The following is a 25,129-nucleotide window of genomic DNA, read 5'->3' on the forward strand; positions in this document are numbered from 1 at the left end:
TAAAGCTGCACACCTAAAACTGGCTGATCTTTGACAAAGTCAACAAAAATAAGCAATGAGGAAAAGACTCCCTATTCAATAAATGGTGTTGAGAAAACTGGCTAACCATATGCAGAGGAATGAAACTGTATTCCTATCTATTACTACATACAAAAATAAAACTCAAGATAACTTAAACACTTAAATGATAAACATTAAACTATAAAAATCCTAGAAGAAAACCTAGGAAGTGCTCTTCTAGATATTGGCATAGGCAAAGAATTTATGACTAAATCCTCTAAAGCAATTGCAACAAAATACATTTATATGTGAGACCTAATTAAACTAAAGACCATTCGTCAAGAAAAAGAAACCATCAACAGTAAACAGACAACTTAAAGAATGGAAGGAAGTCTTTGCAAATAATGTATCCGATAAGGGACTGGTAGCCAGAATTTATAAAAACTTAAATCAATGAGAAAAAAGCAAGTAACTTCATTAGAAAATAGGCTAAGGACATGAACAGACACTTCTCAAAAAGAAGGCATACAAGTGGTCAAGAAACATATGAAATAATGTTCCACTAATCATGAGAGAAATCCAAATGAATACCACAATGAGACACCATCTCACACCAATTAGAATGGCTATTATTAAAAAGACAGAAAATAACAGATATTGGTGAGGCTGTGGAGAAAAGGGAACACATATACGCTATTTGTAGAAATTTAAATTAGTTCAGCCCTTGTAAAAAGAAGTAGGGACATTTTTCGAAGAAGCAAAAACAGGTCCAGGGACAATGGCTCACACCTGTAATCTCAGCACTTTGGGAAACTGAGGCAGGCAGATCACCTGAAATCAGGAGTTTGAGACTAGCCTGGCCAACATGGTGAAACCCCATCTCTACTAAAAATACAAAAATAGCCGGGTACGGTGCCTTACACCTCCAGTCCCAGCTACTTGGGAAGCTGAAGCATGAGAATCACATGAACTCAGGAGGCAGAGGTTGCAGTGAGCTGAGATCACACCACTGCACTCCAGCCTGGGCAACAGAGTGAGGCTCGCTCTTAAAAAAAATAAAAATAAAAATAACTACCATTTAACCGAGCAATCTCATTATGGGTATATACCCAAAAGAAAATAAATCATTCTACCAAAAAGACACCCATGCTTGTATGTTTATCACTGTACTACTCACAGTAGTGAAGACATGGAATCAACCTAGGTGCCCTCCAATGGTGGATTGCATTAAGAGAATGTGACACATATACACCACGGAATACTATGCAGTCAAAAAAAAAAAAAAAAAAAAAAAAAAAAAAAAAAGAACAAATTGTAATTATGTCACTTACAGTGACATGAATGCATCTGGAGACCATTATCCTAAGTGAATTAACACAGAAACAGAAAACCATATATTAGATGTTCTTATTTATAAGTGGGAGCTAAATCTTTGGTACACATGAATATAAAGATGGAAACAACAGACATTAGAGTCTCAAAAATGGAGAGAGGGAGTGGGGCAGGAAGTTGACAAACTTCCTGTTGGATGTTATGTCCACTATCTGGGTGACAGAATTAATAGAAGTCCAAACCTCAGCATTATGCAAAATAGTTTTATAATAAACCTGCAAAAGTACCCCCTGAATCTATTATGAAAAATAAAATTTGACAAAATAATTCTTTTAAAAGTGATTTTAGAGAGGATACATATTGACCTTAAATTCAGAAATTTTCTGAAATGAAGATTATATATGGAATGTTTCATTTTTCAGTTTCTCCTCCTCCTTTATTATTAAAAGTTAATTTACAAGTATTTCTATCCTTTTGAAAGCAATTAAGTTGAGAGAAATTGCACCATATGCTCTGCTTACTGAGGCAGTGTAAAGCTAAGAGCTGAGCAATTATATGGTGGACTTGATCAGTTTTGACAGCCAGTCTTGAAACTCAAGCCAGAATCCCCTGGTCCTTCTTCCACAGCAGGTTTGGGGACTGAATTATACGACCAATTGAAGTGAATTTCTACTTTACCTTGGCAATGGCTCACAAATCCTGCATGTGCAAAGGACTTTCCTGATCAGCATTAACAATCTGTGTCATCATTTTACAACTTCTATACTAGAATATACGATCAAAATAATAATGAATATAAATATTTAAGTTCCACTTGAAATCCTTTGAACTGTCTTTTACCAAAGTCATCCCAGAATGTTAACTTGACTCAATTCCTTCACCTTGTATTCAGCATGTAGAATATTTGATTAGGGAATCCTAGTAAAATGCATAATCTGATCAATATAAATTAGGTCAAGAATTTTCCTCATTCTTTGCTTGAAACATGTCAAGGAGTCATGTAGACTAACTGGATCATTTCCATAATCATATAAGAAATACGTGGTATTCACATTGACAAAATATCCTTTATGGTAATCTATTAGTGAAATTGAGATGCTCTAAATAAGAAGGGCATTAACATTAAATAGCCACTGCTTCTATAATAATTCTACCTGAGATACTATCTACAGAGCCTACAAAAGGATATGCCACTAAATCTGGACATTCATGAGGGAAAAGCAATCTTTTAAAAATTTCATATGTAATGATTGTTTTAAGTTAGTGATAAACATACATACAAGAGAGAGATGTGATCTCACATCTGAGATAACAATAAATTAACTTTAGGGCAATTTATCTTTCACAGCACGTTGTGGGGCAGTGTTAGCAGACCACAGATGCACACCCCATGAGGAGCCTTAAAAGACATCTGTGAGGAAGGAAAAATGCAGTTTACATTTAAAGTGTTATGTAGTGATGAAATGTCAATCACTCCTAGATGAATGCCTCAAATTTTAGTCAAAAAAGGGGGAAAAAACTTTACATACACTTTTTCCTTTTTCAATCAGTATTAATAATATGCAAAAAGTTCTAGCTCATATACACTTAGAGAACAACTAAATATAGAGAGAAATTAACACAATAATGAGATAGAGGTAAAGAGAGGAGAGTGAGCACTTGAACTTATTACATAATGGAGAATGAGGGATAACGTTAAATGATAGCTTTATCGATAATTTATTCTTCTGTTTTTGAAACAAAATTCAATTCAAATATGCTCATGTTAAATCTTATAAGATGTCACAAATAATTTCTTCATTTCTGTTTTCTCTATAATTTCTACTATGTCCACTGCAAGGGAAAGACATGAATCATGTCAAGACCATTAACTGTGAGAACCTGTGTTTCACTATCTCATGGTCTATTGGTCATTGTGTAGCTGTATTTGGATCATTGCTATGACTCTTGTAATCCAGGTTATCCAGGAAAAATAAAAAATCAAACAATATGTCTTTTAATACATCACTTGGAGAATCCACAAAACAGCTGGGCTGCTTCTTAGAGAACCTAGTATTACATAGATAATTTAATAACCACTGTTTCAAGAAATTACAGTTTAAAGAGAGAGAGCAGAAACAAAAGACAAAAGGAATCATGTGAGAGAAAACAATTTAGAAACTGCCTATCTTATTACTTGACAAATATTGCAGAAGAGAAACATATCTCAGTGTAAAACACTTTGAAAATGCCTTCTTATGTTTAGAGAGTATATGATTTCCCTACCCCTCCTCATTAAATATTTTGTTGCTTGTTTGTTTGCACTGATATTTAAACTGAGCAGGTGCCATATGTTTTCATCCTTTTATTTATTCTTTAGTCCTCCATCAATATTTGTGAGATAAATGAAAGAATAAATAATATCTTATAGCTCTTAGCAGAAAAACATTTCTATTAAAATGGTACTGATTGCGTGATTGCTTGACAGTCTAACGATTTTTTTCTGTGATATTTCCAACATTAGTTTTAAATTATTAATATGCTCTATGAATGATCAAATTTTGCAAAATATGCCATGCAAACAACAGGGTTATTATCCCCATGGATATGCTGAGAGCCACGGTCATGATCTCCTTCCTTTCTTAGCTTGTACTCTAGAAAGTCAATCAGTTGGAAATACATCCCCATTTAATCAGGGATTATTTCAAACTTCTTGTAAACAAATTTTGTATGAAATAAAAGTAAAATTATTCCTTTCTTGTTTTTTTCTTTTTCCCTGTTGAAATGGCGTTAGGGTTTAGATGATATAAAGAGTAGTAGGTAAAGCATCAAGTAAATGTAGAAAACAAAGACCACCGAAGGAATGAAGGAATAAGGAGGTATTGAGGTGAGAAACCAAAGGAAAAAAGAAAAGAGGGAAAGTAAAGAGATAGCAAATGATTGTACACAGTTCCACATGTGTATTTTTGCCTAATAAGTAATTTATTTGTTATATAATATTCTCTCTGTAATATTCTAAGTATTACTATACATCAACTTTTAAAATGAGATTTCATTAACTTACAAAATTACTAACCTTCTTTGGTACAATTGATTTGGGCTTCATCACTGAAGTCACCACAGTCGTTGTCACCATCACAGGCCCAATGGCCTGGGATGCATCTGCCACTGGAACATCTGAACTGATTATCAAAGCAAGAGCGACCACAGCCCACCTCATCACTCCCGTCCCCACAGTCGTCATCTGGAAAGGAACATCAACATGAGGCCATGAAACCTGATCCACGGAGAAAAAATTTTTCTTACAATCTCACTTTTTTTTTTGAGGCAGAATCTTGCCCTGTCACCCAGCCTGGAGTGTAGAGGCAAAATCTTGACTCCTGGGGCTCAAGTGATTCTCCCGCCTTATCCTCCCAAGCAACTGGGAACACATACACATGCCACCATGCCCGACTACTTTGTCTTATGTATATATTTTTAGTAGGTACAGGGTTTTTGCCATGTGTTGGCCAGGCTGGTATCAAACTCTTGGCCTCCAGCAATCCATCTGCCTCAGCCTCCCAAAATGCTGGGATTACAGATGTGAGCCACAGGACCCAGTCCATTTTTTTTTTAATATATATATATAAAGTTTGTTTCGTTTTTGAAAAATGAATGATAATTCAATCGGTGGAACAAGATTTCTCAAGATTTCACTGTTTAGTGAAAGAATTATTTTCATCATCACATTGCTTCTCCTCTGATTTAATATCAACTGCTAAACTGAGAGAAAAAAATCCTTGACTTTGAATTTTGAAGCTTATTTTCTCACACAGAAATAACTAACCATTGACTGAATGCATCTATGCACCATGAAACAAGGAGGCAATTGTGACTGCAGGAATTTTGTGAAATGATACAATCAATAATATAATCATTATAAAAGATTATTACTTATGCCCCATAATTTTCATGCCCCAGTGTTTATAATTCTATCTTTAATATCCTCCCTTTTTCCCCCATTCTCCACCATGAGAACCCACTGTGTACCCCTCCTCCCTTGGCTCCTCTGTATATATTTATACTTGGAAACTATTGTACAGTATCATTAGAAATCATTTATATTCTTTATGAACAACCTTTTCAGGAGGGAGGGAAGATAAATGCGAAGTAAAAGTACATCAGATTAAATGACTGGGAATGCATTAATTCTTATATAATTCATTTACCTGTATTTGGCATAATTTAGCATAGTAATATAATTTAGTATAAGAAAAAATACCATATGAACATAAGAGGAAACTGACAGAGTTGAGACAATCTGGAAAATTCCATACTAATGTATAAGCTTCTCCTCCTGAGGTTATGTAAGTGCTTGAGGGAACCTGAACTGTCCAGGCTATTTCCTCAATAGTTCACTGTACTACACGTTTGTAGACTTAGACTATGTCCAACATAACATTTGAAAAGCAAATCTCTATCACAGAGCCATGGGGCAAATATTGAGCTCCATTTTGTTTAATGCTAATTCCCAGTGATGTGCCAGCTGCCCGCTCACCACTTGTCTTAGCCATTTTTCTTGGCTCTGGAAGCTTCCCCTACAAACTACCTCTGAAGGAAGCCCGGCAGTCCAGACTTCCAGGCCCACAGTCAAATCAGTGCTATACAGTGAGCATTTGGTACTTGCCAGAGTCGCAGTGCCATTTGCTGCTAATGCATCTTCCACTTTTGCATACAAATTGTGTTAGTGGCTCACAAGTTGGGAATTCTGTGAAAGATATAAAAATGTCCAAAAGAAAATATGTTATTGACTGTACATGACTTAATTTATATCATTTGCTAATGTGATCAGAATTCTTTCCCTGTTCTCTACAAAGACACAGAGGACATGGCAGATAAACAAATACAGTGACTATAACTTCTTGAGGACACATACTTTTAATATCTTTTAAATGAGTACTTTCCAGTGACTGAAAGCCTAGGAGAATTACTTGATGGAGGATCATTTGGATTCATTATATATTAGAAAAATGAATAGATGTCAACTCCATATGCCAAGGGACACAACCTTCATTCAGTAGATAACAACTAATGAAGCTACACACTGTGGAGATGCAAAGTAATATGTTTATGCTTTAATAGAGGAAGACCTTTTCTGAATTCAGAGAGCCAAAGAAGGAAAGTCAGATCTCACTCTGCCTCTGAAAGATGTTAACATTATAAGGTGAAAGCTAAACAAAACATAAATGCAATAAAATCAGTCAGGTAAGTCAATATCTCTCAATATCAACTGAGAGAGAGATCCAAGATGGTTGATCACTAGCAGCTCGGGATTGTAGCTCCCACTGAAAGCGCAGAGAACGAGAGGACGCCACACTTTCAGATCAATTTTTGCTGCTCACGCACCAGGAGATTCCCAGCAGAGGAGCCCCACGTGTCGCCAGCGCGACTTTTGAGGCCGGTGATGCGGTTTTGCCACTGCCTTGGAGTTGCAGTTCTTGGTGCAGAGTCAGAAAAGCACCATCAATCTTAAAGCCGCTGTTTTGACCGTCACAGTGGGTTGCTCAGGTTCTAGCACCAGGAATCAACAAGTTGGGCGTTCATTCAGAAACCCAACTATAAAGACGGTAATTATAAAGACCACAGATGGATAAATCTATAAAGAAGGGAAGAAAACAGCCTAAAAAGGCTGAGAATACCCAAACTCAGAACGCCTCTCCCTGTACAGGGGATCACAGTTCCTCATCAGCAACAGAACAAGGCCTGATGGAAAAGACTGTGTTCCATTAGCAGAAGCTGGCTTTAAAAAGTGGATGACAAGAAACTTCTGGGAATTAAAAGAGCTTGTTCTAACCCAATGCAAAGAAACTAAGAACTTTGAAAAAAGGTTTGACGAAATGTTAAAAATAACACACAATTTAGAGAGGAATATAAGTGAATTAATGGAGCTGAAAAATACAACACGAGAAATTCGCGAACTATGCACAAGTTTTAACAGCCGAATTGATCAAGCAGAAGAAAAGATATTAGAGGTCGAAGACCAACTTCATGAAATAAAACAAAAAGACAAGATTAGAGAAAAAAGGATAAAAAAGAACGAGCAAAGTCTCCAAGGAATATGGGACCATGTGAAAAGACCTAATCTACGTTTGATAGGTGTACCTGAATGTGACGAAGAGAAGCAATCCAAGCTGGAAAATACGCTTCAGGATATTATTCAGGAAAACTTTCCCAGCCTAGCAAGGCAGGACAATATTCAACTCCAGGTAATACAGAGAACACCACAAAGATATTCCTCAAGAAGACCAACCTCAAGGCACATAATTGCCAGATTCACCAGGGTTGAAATGAAAGAGAAAATACTGAGGGCAGCTGGAGAGAAAGGCCAGGTTACCCATAAAGGGAAGCCCATCAGACTCACAGCAGATCTCTCAGCAGAAACCCTACAAGACAGAAGAGAGTGGGGGCCAATATTCAACATCCTTAAAGAAAAGAACTTTCAACCCAGAATTTTACATCCTGCCAAACTAAGATTCATAAGCGAAGGAAAAATAAAATCTTTTGTGAACAAGCAAGCACTCAGAGATTTCATCACCACCAGGCCTGCTTTACAAGAGCTTCTGAAAGAACCACTACAAATAGAAAGGAACAACCAGTATCAACCTTTCTAGAAAATGCCAAAAAATAAAGAACATCAACATAATTAAGAAATTGCATCAATTAATGGGCAAAACAGCCAGCCAACATTAAATGACAGCATCAAACTCATATATATTGTTATTAATTCTAAATTTAAATCGACTAAATCCCCCAATCCAAAGACACAGACAGGCAAAAAAAAGCCAAGACCCATTGGTATGCTACATCCAGATCCATCTTACATGCAAGGATACAAAAAGACTCAAAACAAAGGGATGGAGAAAAAAATAAATGGAGAGCAAAAATAAATATATAGAAAGCAGGAGTTGCAATTTTTGCTGATAAAATAGACTTCAAAGCAACAAAGATCAAAAGAAGCAAAGAAGGATATTACATAAAGATAAAAGAATCAATGTAACAAGAAGAGCTAAAGATCCTAAATATATATGCACCCAATATAAAAATACCCAGATATATAAGACTTATAAAGAGACTTGGACTCCCACATAATAATAGGGGGAGACTTACAGATCAATGAGACAGAAAGTTAACATCGATATTCAGGACTTGAAATCAGATCCAGAACAAGTAGACTTAATTAACATTCATAGAACTCTCCACTTTAAATACACAAAATATACACTCTTATCAGTACTACATCACATGTATTTACAGGTTTAAATGAAATATTGGTTGGCTGCTTGTTAATTATTTTCTTCCCTTATTTTATTTTATTTATTTATTTATTTTATGTCTCTATTATTAAACATAATTACAGGCATACCCATTTTTAGACTGCATTTTAGCCTGGGCAATAAAGCAACACCCCTGTTCTCTCTCCCTCTTCCTCTTCCTCTTTCTTCCTTTCCTTTATTCTTTTTTTTTCTTTTTTCTTTTTTAATTCTTTCTTTCTTTCTCTTTTTCTTCCTCAAAAAAAAGACATTTCATAAAAAAAAAAAAAAATCAATAACACCCCACAAAAATCAGTCATTGATAAAATATTTCTCTGAATTCTTAAAAAAAAAAAAAAAGGCTCTACACATATAAAGGAACAACTAGTACCAGCCACTCCAAAAACATGCCAAATGGTAAAGAGAATCAACACAATGAAGAATCTGCATCAACTAATGGGCAAAACAGCCAGCTAGCACCAAAATGGCAGTATCAAATTCACACATAACAATATTATCCCTAAATGTAAGTGGACTAAATGCCCCAATCAAAAGACACAGACTGGCAAATTGGATAAAAACCCAAAACCCATCCGTGTGCTATATCCAGGAAACCCATCTCACATGCAAGGATACACAAAGGCTCAAAATAAAGGGATGGAGGAAGATTTACCAAGCAAATGGAGAGCAAAAAAAAGCAGGAGTTGCAATTCTCATCTCTGATAAATTAGACTTTAAAGCAACAAAGATCAAAAGAGACAAAGAAGGACATTACATAATGGTAAAAGGGTCAATGCAACAAGAAGAGCTAACGATCCTAAATATATACGCACCCAATACAATAGCACCCAAATACATAAGGCAAGTTCTTAATGACTTACAAAGAGACTTAGACTCCCACACAATTATAGTGGGAGACTTTAACAACCCGTTGTCAACATTAGACAGATCAACCAGACAGAAAATTAACAAGGATATCCAGGACTTGAACTCAGACCTGGACCAAGCAAACTTAATAGACATTTACAGAACTCTCCACCCCAAATCCACAGAATATACATTCTTCTCAGCACCACATCACACCTACTCTAAAATTGACCACATAATTGGGAGTAAATCACTCCTCAGCAAATGCAAAATAACGGAAATCGTAACAAACAGTCTCTCAGACCACAGTGCAATCAAGTTAGAACTCAGAATTCAAAAACTAACCCAGAACTGCACAGCTTCATGGAAACTGAACAACTTGCTCTTGAATGTTGACTGGATAAACAATGAAATGAAGACAGAAATAAAGATGTTCTTCGAAACCAACAAGAATGAAGACACAACATATCAGAATCTCTGGGACACATTTAAAGCAGTCTCTAGAGGAAAATATATAGCAATAACTGCCCACATGAGAAGCAAGGAGAAATCAAAAGTTGACACCCTTTCGTCAAAACTGAAAGAGGAGCAAGATCAAGAAAACTCAAAGTCTAGCAGAAGACAAGAAATAGCTAAGATCAGAGCAGAACTGAAGGAGATAGAGACACAAAAAACCCTTCAAAAAATCAATAAATCCAGGAGCTGGTTTTTTGAAAAGATCAACAAAATAGACAGACCACTAGCCAGATTAATAAAAAAGAAAAGAGAGAATAACCAAATTGATGCCATAAAAAACAATAAAGGGGATATCACCACAGATTCCACAGAAATTCAAACCATCATCAGAGATTATTGCAAACAACTCTATGCACATAAACTAGTAAACCTGGAAGAAATGGATAAATTCCTGCACACTTGCATCCTCCCAAGCTTAAACCAGGAAGAAGCCGAAACCCTGAACAGACCCATAACAAGGTCTGAAGTTGAGGCAGCAATTAAAAGCTTACCACCCAAAAAAAGCCCAGGTCCAGACAGGTTCACAGCCGAATTGTACCACACATACAAAGAGGAGCTGGTATCATTCCTTCTGAAACTATTCCAAACAATACAAAAAGAGGGAACTCTTCCCAAATCATTTTATGAGACCAATATCATCCTGATTCCAAAACCCGGCAGAGACTCAACAAGAAAAGAAAATTTCAGGCCAATATCCATGATGAACATAGATGCCAAAATCTTCAATAAAATACTGACAAGCCGACTGCAACAGCACATCAAAAAGCTTATCCACCATGATCAAGTAGGCTTCATCCTGGGGATGCAAGGCTGGTTCAACATATGCAAGTCTATAAACGTAATTCACCACATAATCAGAACCAAAGACAAAAACCACGTGATTATCTCAATTGATACAGAGAAGGCCTTTGACAAAATTCAACAGCCCTTTATGCTAAAAACCCTCAATAAGCTAGGTATTGACGGAACGCATCTCAAAATAATAAAAGGAATTTATGACAAACCAACAGCCAATATCATACTGAACGGGCAAAAACTGGAAGCATTCCCCTTGAAATGTGGCACCAGACAAGGATGCCCTCTCTCACCACTCCTATTCAATATAGTTCTAGAAGATCTAGCCAGAGTAATCAGGCAAGAAAAAGAAATAAAGGGCATTCAAATAGGAAAGGAGGAAGTCAAATTGTCTCTATTTGCAGACGACATGATTGTATATCTAGAAGGCCCCATCATCTCAGCCCGAAATCTCCTGAAACTGATAAGCAAGTTCAGCAAAGTCTCAGGATACAAAATCAATGTGCAAAAATCACATGCATTCCTATACACCAATAACAGACTTAAAGAGAGCCAAATCAAGAACAAATTTCCATTCACAATTGCCACAAAGAGAATAAAATACCTAGGAATACAACTAACAAGGAACATAAAGGACCTCTTCAAGGAGAACTACAAGCCACTGCTCAACGAAATAAGAGAGGACATAAACATTCCATGTTCATGGTTAGGAAGAATCAATATCGTGAAAATGGCCATACTGCCCAAAGTAATTTACAGATTCAATGCTATCCCCATCAAGCTACCAATGACCTTCTTCACAGAACTGGAAAAAACCACCTTAAACTTCATATGGTACCAAAAGAGAGCCCGCATAGCCAAGTCAATTCTAAGCAAAAAGAACAAAGCAGGAGGCATCACACTATCGGACTTCAAACTATACTACAAGGCTACAGTAATCAAAACAGCGTGGTACTGGTACCAAAACAGAGATATAGATCAATGGAACAGAACAGAGTTCTCGGAGGCAACACAACATATCTACAACCATCTGATCTTTGACAAACCAGACAAAAACAAGCAATGGGGAAAGGATTCCCTGTTCAATAAGTGGTGTTGGGAAAGCTGGCTTGCCACGTGCAGAAAGCAGAAACTGGACCCCTTCCTGACACCTTACACTAAAATTAACTCCAGATGGATTAAAGACTTAAACATAAGACCTAACACCATAAAAACCCTAGAAGAAAATCTAGGCAAAACCATTCAGGACATAGGTGTAGGCAAGGACTTCATGACCAAAACACCAAAAGCACTGGTAACAAAAGCCAAAATAGACAAATGGGACCTAATCAAACTCCACAGCTTCTGCACAGCAAAAGAAACAGTCATGAGAGTGAATCGGCAACCAACAGATTGGGAAAAAATTTTTGCAGTTTACCCATCTGACAAAGGGCTGATATCCAGAATTTACAAAGAGCTAAAACAGATTTACAAGAAAAAAACAAGCTCATTCAAAAGTGTGCAAAGGATATGAACAGACACTTTACAAAAGAAGACATACATGAGGCCAACAAACATACGAAAAAATGCTCATCATCACTGGTCATCAGAGAAATGCAAATCAAAACTACACTGAGATACCATCTCACGCCAGTTAGAATGGCGATCATTAAAAAATCTGGAGACAACAGATGCTGGAGAGGATGTGGAGAAATAGGAACACTACTGCACTGTTGGTGAGAGTGTAAATTAGTTCAACCATTGTGGAAGACAGTGTGGCGATTCCTCAAGGACCTAGAAATAGAAATTCCATTTGACCCAGCAAGCCCATTACTGGGTATGTATCCAAAGGATTACAAATCGTTCTACTATAAGGACACATGCACACGAATGTTCATTGCAGCACTGTTTACAATAGCAAAGACCTGGAACCAACCCAAATGCCCATTGACGATAGACTGGATAGGGAAAATGTAGCACATATACACCATACAATATTACGCAGCCATCAAAAACGATGAGTTTGGGTCCTTTGTAGGGACATGGATGAACCCGGAAACCATCATTCTCAGCAAACTGACAGAAGAGCAGAAGATCAAACACCACATGTTCTCACTCATAGGCGGGTGTTGAACAATGAGAACACATGGACACAGGGAGGGGAGCACTACACATTGCGGTCAGTTGGGGGGAAATAGGGTAGGGGTGGTGGGTGGTGGGGAGCTGGGGAGAGAGAGCATGGGGAGAGATGCCAGATGTAGGTGATGGGGAGGAAGGCAGCAAATCACACTGCCAGGTGTGTACCTATGCAACAATCTTGCATGTTCTTCACATGTACCCCAAAACCTAAAATGAAATAAAATAAATAAATGGGAAAAAGAAAAAAAAAAAAAGAAAAAGAGTTTGCAAGAGAGATTATTAGCTAACTTGAAGTACCAATAAACCCAAAAGACAATGTTGTCATAATAAAATCTGATAATCCAGGTGAATGGCCAAATAAAAGGGGTAATAATAGTCAGAGAAAAATACAATTGCTGAACAGTTTATCCAAGGAATTTGGAATTGCTTCCTAATATGTCCCAGGAGACACATTTTATTTTCTCTAATTCATATATGGAGAAAATATTAACCTAGAGTTTATTCAAGTTGCTCAGTACCAGGCCTTTAAGCTCTCAGGAGAATACGAATAGCATCACAAATCTTCACACACAAGAGCTCATTTAATAGATATTAAAAAAGAAAAAGAAGAAATAAGAAACTATCAGTTTAATTTTATAAAAGCAGGGAAAAAAATGGATATACTGAAATAGATCAGTGGTTCATATTATTTACTTGTTCCTTTGACAGAGGAAGCCAATTACATTTTGTGACAAATATTTCTTTTTCCATTTAAGACAATTGACATAGAATCATAGAATATATTTGATAAAAGGCAATGAAGAGAATATTTGTAAACAGTTTCAAATTGTATTCTCTGCATTTTCTCAGGGCTGCCAAGAATAGCTGATGGCTGAACAAGCTGTACTTTGGCTGCTCAAACTCCTTCAGCCAAATCTGTTCACGTATTACTTATTAATCGATCATTTCAATTTTGTAGTTTTGAGCATTTTTATTTTGGAAAAAAATGTAAATAATAAAAATATATTACTCTGCTTAAAAAATGGACAAATTATGTCCAATCATTTTAACCGTAAGGCAATTGAAACTCAGAGAAATTAGGCTTTTCTAATGATACATGTATCTCCTTAAGGAAAAACAAGTCCTAGAATTCAGTTCATTAAGTTCCCCATCCAGCACTCTTTCGATCGTACTCTATCACCAATTTCCTATCTCCTTTTCCCTTAACATCCATGAATGTACCTAAACTGTTACTTTACTCTCCTTATATTGTTAGCATATATTAAGCATAAGGGTTAACATTTCTCATACATTGTTTCATTATGCAAAAGAGTACATTCTTGTGTTTATCAGAAATGTGTCTCTAAATACTTCCACTATTTTAGGATTCAGTTAACAAGATTTTGTCCATACCAGCCATTCCTTCATAAGTTTATTCTGTTTGTTACCTAACAAGATAGCGGGAACTTAATGTCTATATTTCAAGAATCAACACAGAAGTTGTCCAAAATACACTTTTTTCCTTAGATAGACAACTGTTTAATGGGTGTACTGCAGTGTAGAAGATGTACAGTAGACAAGAATCAGGACATTTAAATGAACAATGCTGAAAATTTCTATCATTTCAATTTTTTAAATCTTATTTTAAAAATATATAACACTATCAACTTTTTATTTATTTTAATGGGGCAAATTGTACCAAGGTTTACCTAGTCATTTATGTCACACATTTTTAGGTCTATTCCTGATAATTTCCTACTAAGAGTTGAGGATTTCACATAGCACTCTAGGTAGTTAGTTATGTAAAAAATTAGGTCACTAAGTATTTTCTCAGTACTTTAACCAACGAAACACATTGGTGGTAGTAACTTTAGGAAATAATTTCAAGTGATATTACTGTAACTCCGCTAGAATGGTTTGTATTTTTACCATAAAAGCTACGATATTTTTTAGTTAAATTTTATATTAGTAAAGTTCCTGGCAAATTACAAGTAGATAGAATTAATAGTAACAAGAAGGAGCAAATTAATTTTGCCTGGCAGTGTAAAGGCTTATCGTTTGTATTATCCTAAAAGGAATGTCTGAAATTAAAATGAGAGGCTAGAATAATCACCTCCATTCTTAAAGTGGTAAAACAGCAAATCAACTTTGGGTATGCAAGTATTCTCTCTAACATATAGCAGAGCTGGGAAAAGAGAGTCAGCCAAGGACACCAGCAGAGATAGCCAGTGAACGGTCTTCAGCTGGTAGCTCATCTTTTATATTGGTAACTTGTCCAGTGATGAAATAAATTGATACTTCTTCACAAATAACATAAAGGGAAAGTTTATGTTATTTATGTAAGATTTATACCAGATCTGATGGATTTTGACTTTCTTGATTACCTATTTCTTTACTATTTAAAAGGCAATTTACTTGTGCAAGTTTACATCTAAGTACATTTATCTAAGGTATTGGCATTTAAATGAAAATTATTCTAAAACTTACCAGATTTGTATTAAGTTTCATGATTACCAAAGTCACATCTTAAAATATGAATTTTAAGATAAATTTAACTTTTTAAAACCTAGACAACATCAACAGAGCCTAAACGTGATTTAAAAAAAGATGTAGAAAGGAGGCAAATATTCATATCAAAAGCTATCCTGTAGAAACCCAACAAATATTCTGTCACATAAGGGGAAGCACTAGAAAGAAAAGTGAAAATGCCTAAAGACATAATTTAGTGAATCGTTCTAATGAAGTTTCTTTTATTACCTAACGAGCTAGTGAGAACATATGTTTATATTTCAAGAATCAACACAAAAGTTGTCCAAAATATGCGTTTTTCCTTAGAGAGTCAACTGTTTAGTGGATACACTGTAGTGTAGAAGATGTAATGTAGACAAGAATCAGAGGATTTAAACAAAGGATCAATTCAAGCTTTGGTTCAAATAAGTGAATGATAAAATATGAACTCAAATATGATGAGATCCAATATTTAAAAACAGCATTACATCTTTTTTGGCTCTATAATAACTTCATTCAAATTTTTTACCTCTCTTCTTTGAACTTTGGAGCATATTAATCTATATTCTAAGTTTTGCTAAGAAAGAATAAATCATCCTAAGTATCTGAGAACTTTTGAAACTTGATGATACTTTATTGGTTGGGAAATTCTTCATGTCAATTTTAAAATTATTTTCAACTGTTAGATTTTGATACTAAAAAACAGTAAAAAGTAAAGTGAAAATTAGCTCTCAATAGATAAAAAAAATTCTCAAGCTAAATTTAAAAATCTAATATCCAGTACATCAACCTCTAAGAAAATGAGAGACATTCATCTTCTGCTCACACTGAATAAAATATACATAAACACATAGAATGTACACATGTGCCTAAACAATTATATATCATATATGATTAATTTTTAAAATGCTAGTTACATCATCTCTCATCAACCTTATAGTCCAACTTAGCTTATGGAGAAAAACTACTGTAGATAAAGACAATGGGAACTAGAATCAGGCTGAAGGCAAATCACTAAACAGAATAAAGTTAGTATTTGAAAAGAGACATGTACAGGAGTAAAGTTATTAACATTTCATTCTCAAAATAGTGTGACTCAGTAAATCACTCGGCCTGTCTGGTTTTGGACTTCTGGTTTATACTCTAATCTCTTGGGTCCTATAAGTCCTAGAGATCAAGAAGTCAGAAGAGATGTCATCCAGAAATGCATGATACCCTGAAAACATTTAATGAAGCAAAAAGTAGGGTTCACCACTTGAATAACTCCTGGGGCTATTACAGCATTATAATAAATCACAATAATTTATTATTGTGCTTTAAAAACCTCTTAATTTTAACATTCTTTCTGTTCTTTCATATTAGTGTTAATTTAAAAGTTGAAAATAGCATCTGAATATATCAGTTTAGTTCTGGATATTTGCTCTGTTAAAATGTCATTATGAATTATTATATTTGACAAAGATTTAAATATTACACATAATTTTTCTTTCTTGATTTTGCATTAAAATTCTTTGACTTTAGATACAAATTGCAGGACACTTGCAAGAATTACCTGATTAACTCTGAAAAAGAGAAAAATTATGAACCAAAGTGGCTTATATTTCATTGTGTTATAATTATAGAGAGGAAAAGAAAACTATATTTATTTCTGTAGATACTTCAAACTCATAGAATATTTAATATGGATTAATGGACTGTTAAAAATCTTCCATTATTACAGGTAGTATACTCAAATTACCTATTATATGTTTCACTTAAAATTTATTGTCAGGTTATATGTAAGCTATTATGTAAATGGCTACAATTGTCTTTCTCTCAAGGGTAATCATGATTGGTATGGTACTTATATTTATCTAGTATACAAAGCATAGAGGAATGTTCCCCAGGGAGGTAGATTTTAAATCTAATTTAGGCTTCTTTCCTGTCTCTAACCTAGGAATTTTCCTACTTATTCCTCCTTCTTGCCCCCAAAATAATATTTTAAAGTAATTTGTTAATGAAGTCTCAAAACACAGTTGTCATAGGTTTGTTTGAGATCATGTAACACATGTTCTATATAGACAAATTTAACCTTGACAATGTGGAAAGTTCCTAGAAGATTCAAGTTAAAATGAATGACAAGATAAGAATACTGCAGGAGTCGAGGGTTAGGAAAGTGTTATCTTCGCTTGAAGGAGACAATAATAGTCACATTCCCTATTATTTTGTGAATATATGATACTAGGCTAGCTGCATATGTATTACCAACACCCTTTACAATATCCCTGCCATTGTTATCCCTAACACCAATTTGCAGAAGAAAATAGTATAACTTGCCTAAGGCCATATCACATAAATAGCAAGTGGCAGTAAAATTTAATACAACACTCTGATTAATGCCAAAATACATTTTTTTTTACTATACAATGCTGATTATACTAACAATTTAAAAAGAGTATTTATAGCTTAGAAAGATTTAGGAAAGAATTAAAAATTTAATTCTTCATTCTGTAGTTTATGTCTAAGATTTAAACTCCAATTCTAATTTTTATCTCCCCTAAGGTATATAATTAAATATTGTTATAAAAAGTGGTGCTTTTCTTTTTTTTTTTGAGACTGAGTCTTGCTCTGTTGCCCAGGCTGGAGTGCAGTGGTGCAATTTTGGCTTACTGCAACCTCCACCTCCCAGGTTTAAGCAATTCTCTTGCCTCAGCCTCCTGATTAGCTGGGATTACAGGTGCCCACCACAAACCTGGCTAATCTTTGTAATTTTAATAGAAATGGGGTTTCACCATGTTGGTCAGGCTGGTCTTGAACTCCCGACCTTGTGATCCGCCTGTTTCGGCTTCCCAAAGTGCTCGGATTACATGCATGAGCCACAGCACCCAGCAGAAAAGTAATCCTTTTAAAAATTACACATATTACAGGACTAGATTCACTGATCAAATAAATTACATTTCTAGATATTGACAATAGTTGTGGTTTCCAAGAATTGGTACCTATGTGGGACAGACTTCAAATGATCCAATAGAGTAAATGCATTTTGGAGATTACATGGGAGTAGAGTACTACATATTGTCATCATTTTGCCACTTTTTCATTGCTGTCACATAAAAATCTCATTTTATATACCATGTATAATGCCACACACAAAATACATAGGCTTTGCAGGTAGGTAAACATGGGCTCAAATCCTGGCTATGTCACCAATCAATGTGTGATATTGGGTAGTTACCTAACATCTCTGAACAGAGTACTGTGATTTGCAAAATGGAAGAAAAAAATTGCTCTAAAGTTTTATTGGTTCAGGGTATTTAACTGAGAACTTTATATCAGATAGAGTTCTAGGCCTTAGAAATATATTACCTAGAGTAGATGAATAAGTGAATGTATGAAAGAGTGCTAGGCACTGGGAATGTAAAATTAAATATTATCATTTTTCAGAGTGCTTACAATCTACTAGGGAAGACATCTGGAATACAATTAAGTGATTTTAATAAATATCTGATAAATGCTATTTTATAGGCAGTGTAATGTGTTATTACAGTACACAGCAGGAGTGGCCAAACTAATGTCAGGTGTTTAAATATTATGTCCCAGAGGAAGAGCTATAAAAGCTGATATAAATAATGTGTTTGAGTTAAAACACGTGAACAAGAGGGAATGCTGTGATTTTACTATGTTCCAAGGAAAGAGTCAGATTCATGAAGGCCCAGAAGTGAGAGTATATAAAATGTTTGAGAAAATGAAAGAATTTTAGAATGGTTATAATAGGATATCAGATAGAAGTGGTGACATAGGCTTGCAAGACAGGCTTACAAATGATCACTATTTAAATGACAAAGTATTAGAAAGTCAAAGGGAACACCTAAGAAGTGTATATAGAATGAGGCTGAAAAAAGTGATAGGAAAAGTATTGAATACTTCTGGCAATATGGCAGACAATCAGGAATGTTAGATAAAATAAAAACCAAATGTTTCAATATATAGGTGAATGCGTACAAATAACAAAAATTTTCAGTCTATAAATAAAATGGGTGCTAAAAGCTAGAATTGTGAATGAGCAATTAATAACAACATTGTCTATGTATAAGCATGTGTAATTTTGCCTCCAAAGGCAGTAAAAGAAAGCTGGTTCTGTAATCTATCTAGATGCCTGGGTTTTAATGTCAACTTGGGACAAGTGATGACTCTCTATTTCTACAAAAGATGCCAACATAAGCTAGGACCCTCAAAGACTAAACTCTAAGTACAAGGGTGAATTAGATAATATATCCTCCTAGTAGAAAGAGATATCTCAGCCTAGACTGAGTGGGGAAAAAAGTCCACTCGACAATATATAATCACAAGGCTATATTCAATCACAAGTTCTACTTTCTGTAATTCAGAAATCCCAAGTTGAAAAATTCAGGTAAAAATTAATCCAGACCATGTAATAATATTTCAGAGGTATGACAGGGTGTTCAGGGAAGACATCACCCCAAGAAAATCTTCAGAAAGTTTCTACAAGGGACAAAAAATCAAATTAAAAAAAAAAAAGAAGAAGAAGAATTAGAAAAAAAAAAAAAATTAAAATCTGGTGAGTGAAATTCAGCAGACCTAACAAACAACAGGATTAGACCCAGAATATCTTTAGATATATATAAAAAATCTGTATCTGTAGAGGCTATAGATTGAAATCTGATAGGCATTATAAAAAAGTAAGTAAAAATGTATTTAAAAGGACAAAAATAAAAACCATGTAAGAAGACATACTGAGAAAAAATAGGCAAGTTTGAAAAGCAACCAAATAGGACATTCAGAAATGAAAACCATAGTCTTAGAATTACAAACAGCATGGAGAAGTTAAACTACAAATTAGTACACCTGAAGAGAGAATTACTAAACTGGAAGATAAGAAGAAACTGCCATGGTTGCAGCTCAATTTAAGAATAATATAAAGAGAAATCATGACGGACAGAATTTAACAAGCTAATAGTTGCAAAAACAGGGAGAAGAGAAAATGAAGAGAGCAAGCAGTATTTAAAGAGAGAATTTCTTACAATGTCCCAGAATTTAAGGAGACATGACTTTAGATTCAGGTAGCAAAATCTATTTTGAAATAAGTAAAAAGAAATTCACATATAGAAACACTGTAGTGAAACATCAGAATTGCAAGAACAAACGTATAAAACCTGAATTAACCTGCAAAAAATTTAAATGTTGAACCTGGAGTAAAAATTTTACCCACCACCCCACCAAAAAAAAAAAAAGAAGTGACAGCATTTTAGAAAATAATTTACCCACACTCTCAAAGGAAATGGTGAACGAATATATAAGGGTTAGATAGAGACAGAGGAATCAGAAAAATGTTAGAGGGAAATCAAGAAATATCGGTCACTGAAGGCAAGAGAAGTGCCTGAAGAAGAAGGCAGCAGGGTTAAGGGCGGCTCCAATAAGTATATACAAACTGAAGTATGCTACTCAGATTTTATATATATACACATTAAGTTCTGGGATACATACAAGAACATGCAAGTTTGTTATATAGGTATACCTATGCCATGGTAGTTTGCTGCACCCATCTATATTAGGTATTTCTCCTAATGCTACCCCTCCCCTAGCCCCCTTCCCCCCAGATTTTTTTTTTTTAAGTCTGTTGAGCTTGTCAAAGACAGTTTTGGTGGAGTGGTTAAGGGGAAAATAGATTTCCAGTCTTAGTAGACTGAGTGGAAGATGAATACATAAAGTTATATGCAACTTTCCCAAGAAATCTCAATGTGAAGAATGTAAGAATTAATGTGATTGCTAATGAGAGATACAGGATTAAAAGAGAGTTATATTGGTGGTAATCTTTTGATAAGAGGGAAAAAATTGAACATACATACATACATAAATATTTATAGGAAGAAACTAGTTGACTGAGAAACTGAATAGGAGATTCAAGTTGCATTTTCTGTTTTTTTAATATGTTTTAGGACAACAGAAAAATCTTCCACTTCAAAGAATAAACTCATATCTAACAATGATAATGCTCCCTGGCAATTAAAATAATTACTACTAAAATGTTCAGTTTAATTTGTTTAATCCTAAAGTTATTTATGTTTAACTTAATCTTAAAGTTAATAATTAAACAATGAATTTAGATTTTTTTATCCCATGGAATAATTAAGAAAGTAATAACTTTACTTAGAAATGTTGAATAAACTGTGACAGATAAAAATCACCAATGATTACTTATAATTTAGATTAAAACTCAAAATATATGTGGTATCTCAAGTAAATTAATTTTTCTCTGTGTTTTAAGACTTTATTTCAGAAAATTTAAGTCTTTTTTTTTTAGTGTGCTTATAGCACTACAACTTCCAAGAGAAAAGGAGTAAGACAAATTATATTTCATAGTGACAACCTTTTTAAATTACAGAAATTTTTTAAATGCAACATTATGTTATGTGGCATTTCATTGTTTTTCTCTCATTCTCATTCATGGACTGCAGTTATTCACTACAGCAGTACATAAGCACAAGCAATGGGCATGTCAGAGCCCTGAAGTAGTAGGGAGGTTGCCTGGGATACTTTTCTTTCAGTTTCATTTTTGCTGCATTTAAACTAGCCTGGCCGAGCGCGATGGCTCACACCTGTAATCCCAGCACTTTGGGAGGCCTAGATGGGTGGATGGGCGGATCACAAGGTCAGGAGTTCGAGATCAGCCTGACCAACATGGTGAAACCCTGTCTCTACTAAAAATACAAAAATTAGCTGGGCGTGGTAGCTGGTGTCTGTAATCCCAGCTACTCGGGAGGCTGAGGTAGGAGAATGGCTTGAATCCGGGAGGCGGAGGTTGTGGTGAGCCAAGAGCACGCCACTGCACTCCAGCCTGGGCAACAAGAGTGAAACCCCATCTCAAAACAAACAAACAAACAAACAAAAAACAAGCCTATTATTAAAATGAGTAAGTTTTAATCAATTTGCTTATATATATATTAACTTTTCAGTGAAAATAATACACCTTGAGATTCCTTGTTGCTAGCTCTGTGACTGATGTTGATTTATACTTTTGATATCTTGACTATGCTTAGGCTACCCAGGCAATTGCCTTTTCTTTTTATAAAAGGAAGTCAAATCACTCAGGAAACAAGAAGCAAATAACATTTCAAATGGATCAGACTTAACTTCGATATTACTCAAAATACACAGCTTTGGCTATTATATTAATACTGAATCAAGATATGAATATAAATGGTTTCTAAGAACTCACTCTTGCTTCTTCTAGTTACAGAGCTTTTTCCCAACAGGTAAAAAACCAACATAAAAGTTTCCAAGAGATCAAATCATCAGTGAGCTTCACATTGCCAGACCCTGATTGCAAATGAGAAATCAGTGCAATTAAGTGTGCAGCATTAGATGTCACTAAAACTAGCACATTTTAAAAATGTTTCCTGACACAGAAAACATAAAAATCACTAAACAGGAAGAACATTAAAAAAAAAAGAAGCATGCACTCAATGAAAGGGGACCCATGAGAATTATAGGGGTTAAATTCAGGGGCAAGGCATGATAGCTCACACATGTTTACCAGTGCACATTTATAGTTATAGGTACTTGTCCTTATTTGTGAGCACTCACCTCCAAAAGTCAGTAAGATGCCAGTGATGTCCAAATATTTTATTGAACTCCAATATATGATTATGTATGAAATTATACACATCTGATACTATCAACAATATTCAAAAATCTATTTAAAAGTTTTAGCGAGATTCAGAATTGCAAATCATTATAAAGTCTTTAATGCAAAATTACATGATATTTAATTGATCTTGCAGATCAATTATTTTTAATGATCTTGCAGAATAAGAACAGCCTGATGTTAGCCTACTAATGGAATTAAAGAACAAAGGAGTGAGTAGTACTACTAACTAACCAAAAGGAGAATGATACAATTACCTATCCAAACACTGTATTTGGTGGTTTTGTCTTTTCTATTTAATCCTCATGACAACACTGTGAGATAGATTTTATGCTTGCCAATTTACATATAAACAAGAAAATGCATTTCAGGAAAATTGCCTTTACATTTTTACATTATCCTTAGGCAGGCAAAATATCAATAAGGATATATAGGATAGTAACAACAAAATTAATAGGCTTGATCAGGACCACCTATCAACCCATCAATCTATCTTCCTATTTTAAAAGAAATTTATTGCTATCACATTTAAAAATATATACATTCTTCTTGTGTTCACAAAGGAATTCTATAAAAGCAATCATTTTGTAGGCTACAAAGCAGTCCCAATTGCTTCCAAAGAAAAAATATTACACAGACTTATTCTCTTACCACAATTAAATAAAATCAAAATCATCCTTTATTTGAACATAATGAAAACTCAAATGATTGACATATATTCTTCCACACACAAATATTTTAAAAGAAATAGTTACCAAAATACTTACAAGCAATATTTCCATAATTTTTGGTAGTTATATATCACTTCCTATCTTTATTAAAAATGAGAAATTTTACTTTTTTTGGTAAAAAAAATTTTTTTCCCCCATTTTCTCAATGTAGTATCATGGCTTTTAATTATACCATGAGGTAAGCATACTTACATTATTGTTATCACAATACAATATTATTTTCTACAAGGTTGTATAGTACATTTCTTTACTTATACTTTAAAACTTTCAAAATGTTAACTTAAATATATCCTAGTCAAAAGGAAGTCGAGATGAGTATAATTTTTTAAAATCATGGCATATTATTTTATAAAAAAGTAGAGGTAATAACCAGGAAACTTGGCTAAGAATTAAAAATACTTGCTACTGGTAACAGTACAATAGGCGAAGTATAATTACTACTATTTTTTATTGTAAGCACCTATGTGTTATCTGACTTTCTTTAGCTAAATGTATCTACATCATTGTTTAAAAAATAGTAATAGAAATAGAGAATGGGCATGACCTGAACTTAGAGTTTCAGAACCGATAGGGACTGCATACTTATATATAAGAGTTTATATATACAAAAGCAGAGGAATCATATACATTATTCATTCAAAAGAATGTAGCAATCGTTAGAAAATTCACATATAAGCACATCAGGTAGAAGTGTCACATCCTTATTGACGTTTTGCACACCATGACAATTACCCCAACCTCTGAGAGAAGAAACTTCCTTTTTGTCTTTTCTTGAGACCCAGCATCTAGAACACAGAGGCTAAAAACACCAGAGTAGGTCTAATATGGACTCATCTTATAAAAAAAAATATTATAAAAAATATTTAGAGAACACATCAATAAAACACTACACTGTTTTAAAACTTTAGAAGTAGTTAGGGTTTTATAGTGTTTTAAAACTTTAAACCCTATAATGTTTAAGCTACAGTGTTTTGTAGCTTCTTCTCTGAAGAAGAGGCTGGCCCCAGACCACGCACAGAAGTTAGACCATGAATGCCTTCCTGGCAGAGTACAGAGGGTCTCGACTTCATTCACCTCAAGTCTGCTCAAATTATAGAAAAGATTCCATCAAAGCAATGAGCAGCAACCAATGATTCAAATACAGCCATCTTCTCTACTGTGTGGGATGTCAAACTACACAAAGATTACACCATGTGTGCAAACCTCAAGAAGCACAGTAAGATGTGCAGCAGTGGAAAGGTTTTTTGTTTTTCTATTCATTTCATTTTGTTTTGTTTTTTGGTAGTTAGATGTGGTCATATTGCCAATGACTGAAAGGAACGAGAGAGAGAAATTCTGCTATGGCTCCACAGCAAATTGTAGCTGATGTC

General features: G+C 34.6%; 1 protein-coding gene across 2 annotated transcripts in view; it reads right to left on the bottom strand.

Moving 5' to 3' along the window:
* The window catches only part of LRP1B (LDL receptor related protein 1B), a 1,894,725-nt gene that overhangs the window by 698,938 nt on the left and 1,170,658 nt on the right, over positions 1-25,129 (bottom strand). For both annotated transcript variants that reach the window (XM_032286208.1, XM_032286207.1), the window contains exons 19-20: positions 5,978-6,058; positions 4,388-4,555 (exon numbers count right to left, since the gene is read on the bottom strand). In XM_032286208.1, coding sequence (XP_032142099.1) covers positions 4,388-4,555; positions 5,978-6,058 — 249 coding nt within the window. The remainder of the gene's footprint in view (positions 1-4,387; positions 4,556-5,977; positions 6,059-25,129) is intronic.

The sequence above is a fragment of the Sapajus apella genome, unplaced genomic scaffold, assembly GCF_009761245.1.
Source record: "Sapajus apella isolate SASKATOON/1434 unplaced genomic scaffold, GSC_monkey_1.0 scaffold18, whole genome shotgun sequence".
Taxonomy (NCBI): domain Eukaryota; kingdom Metazoa; phylum Chordata; class Mammalia; order Primates; family Cebidae; genus Sapajus; species Sapajus apella.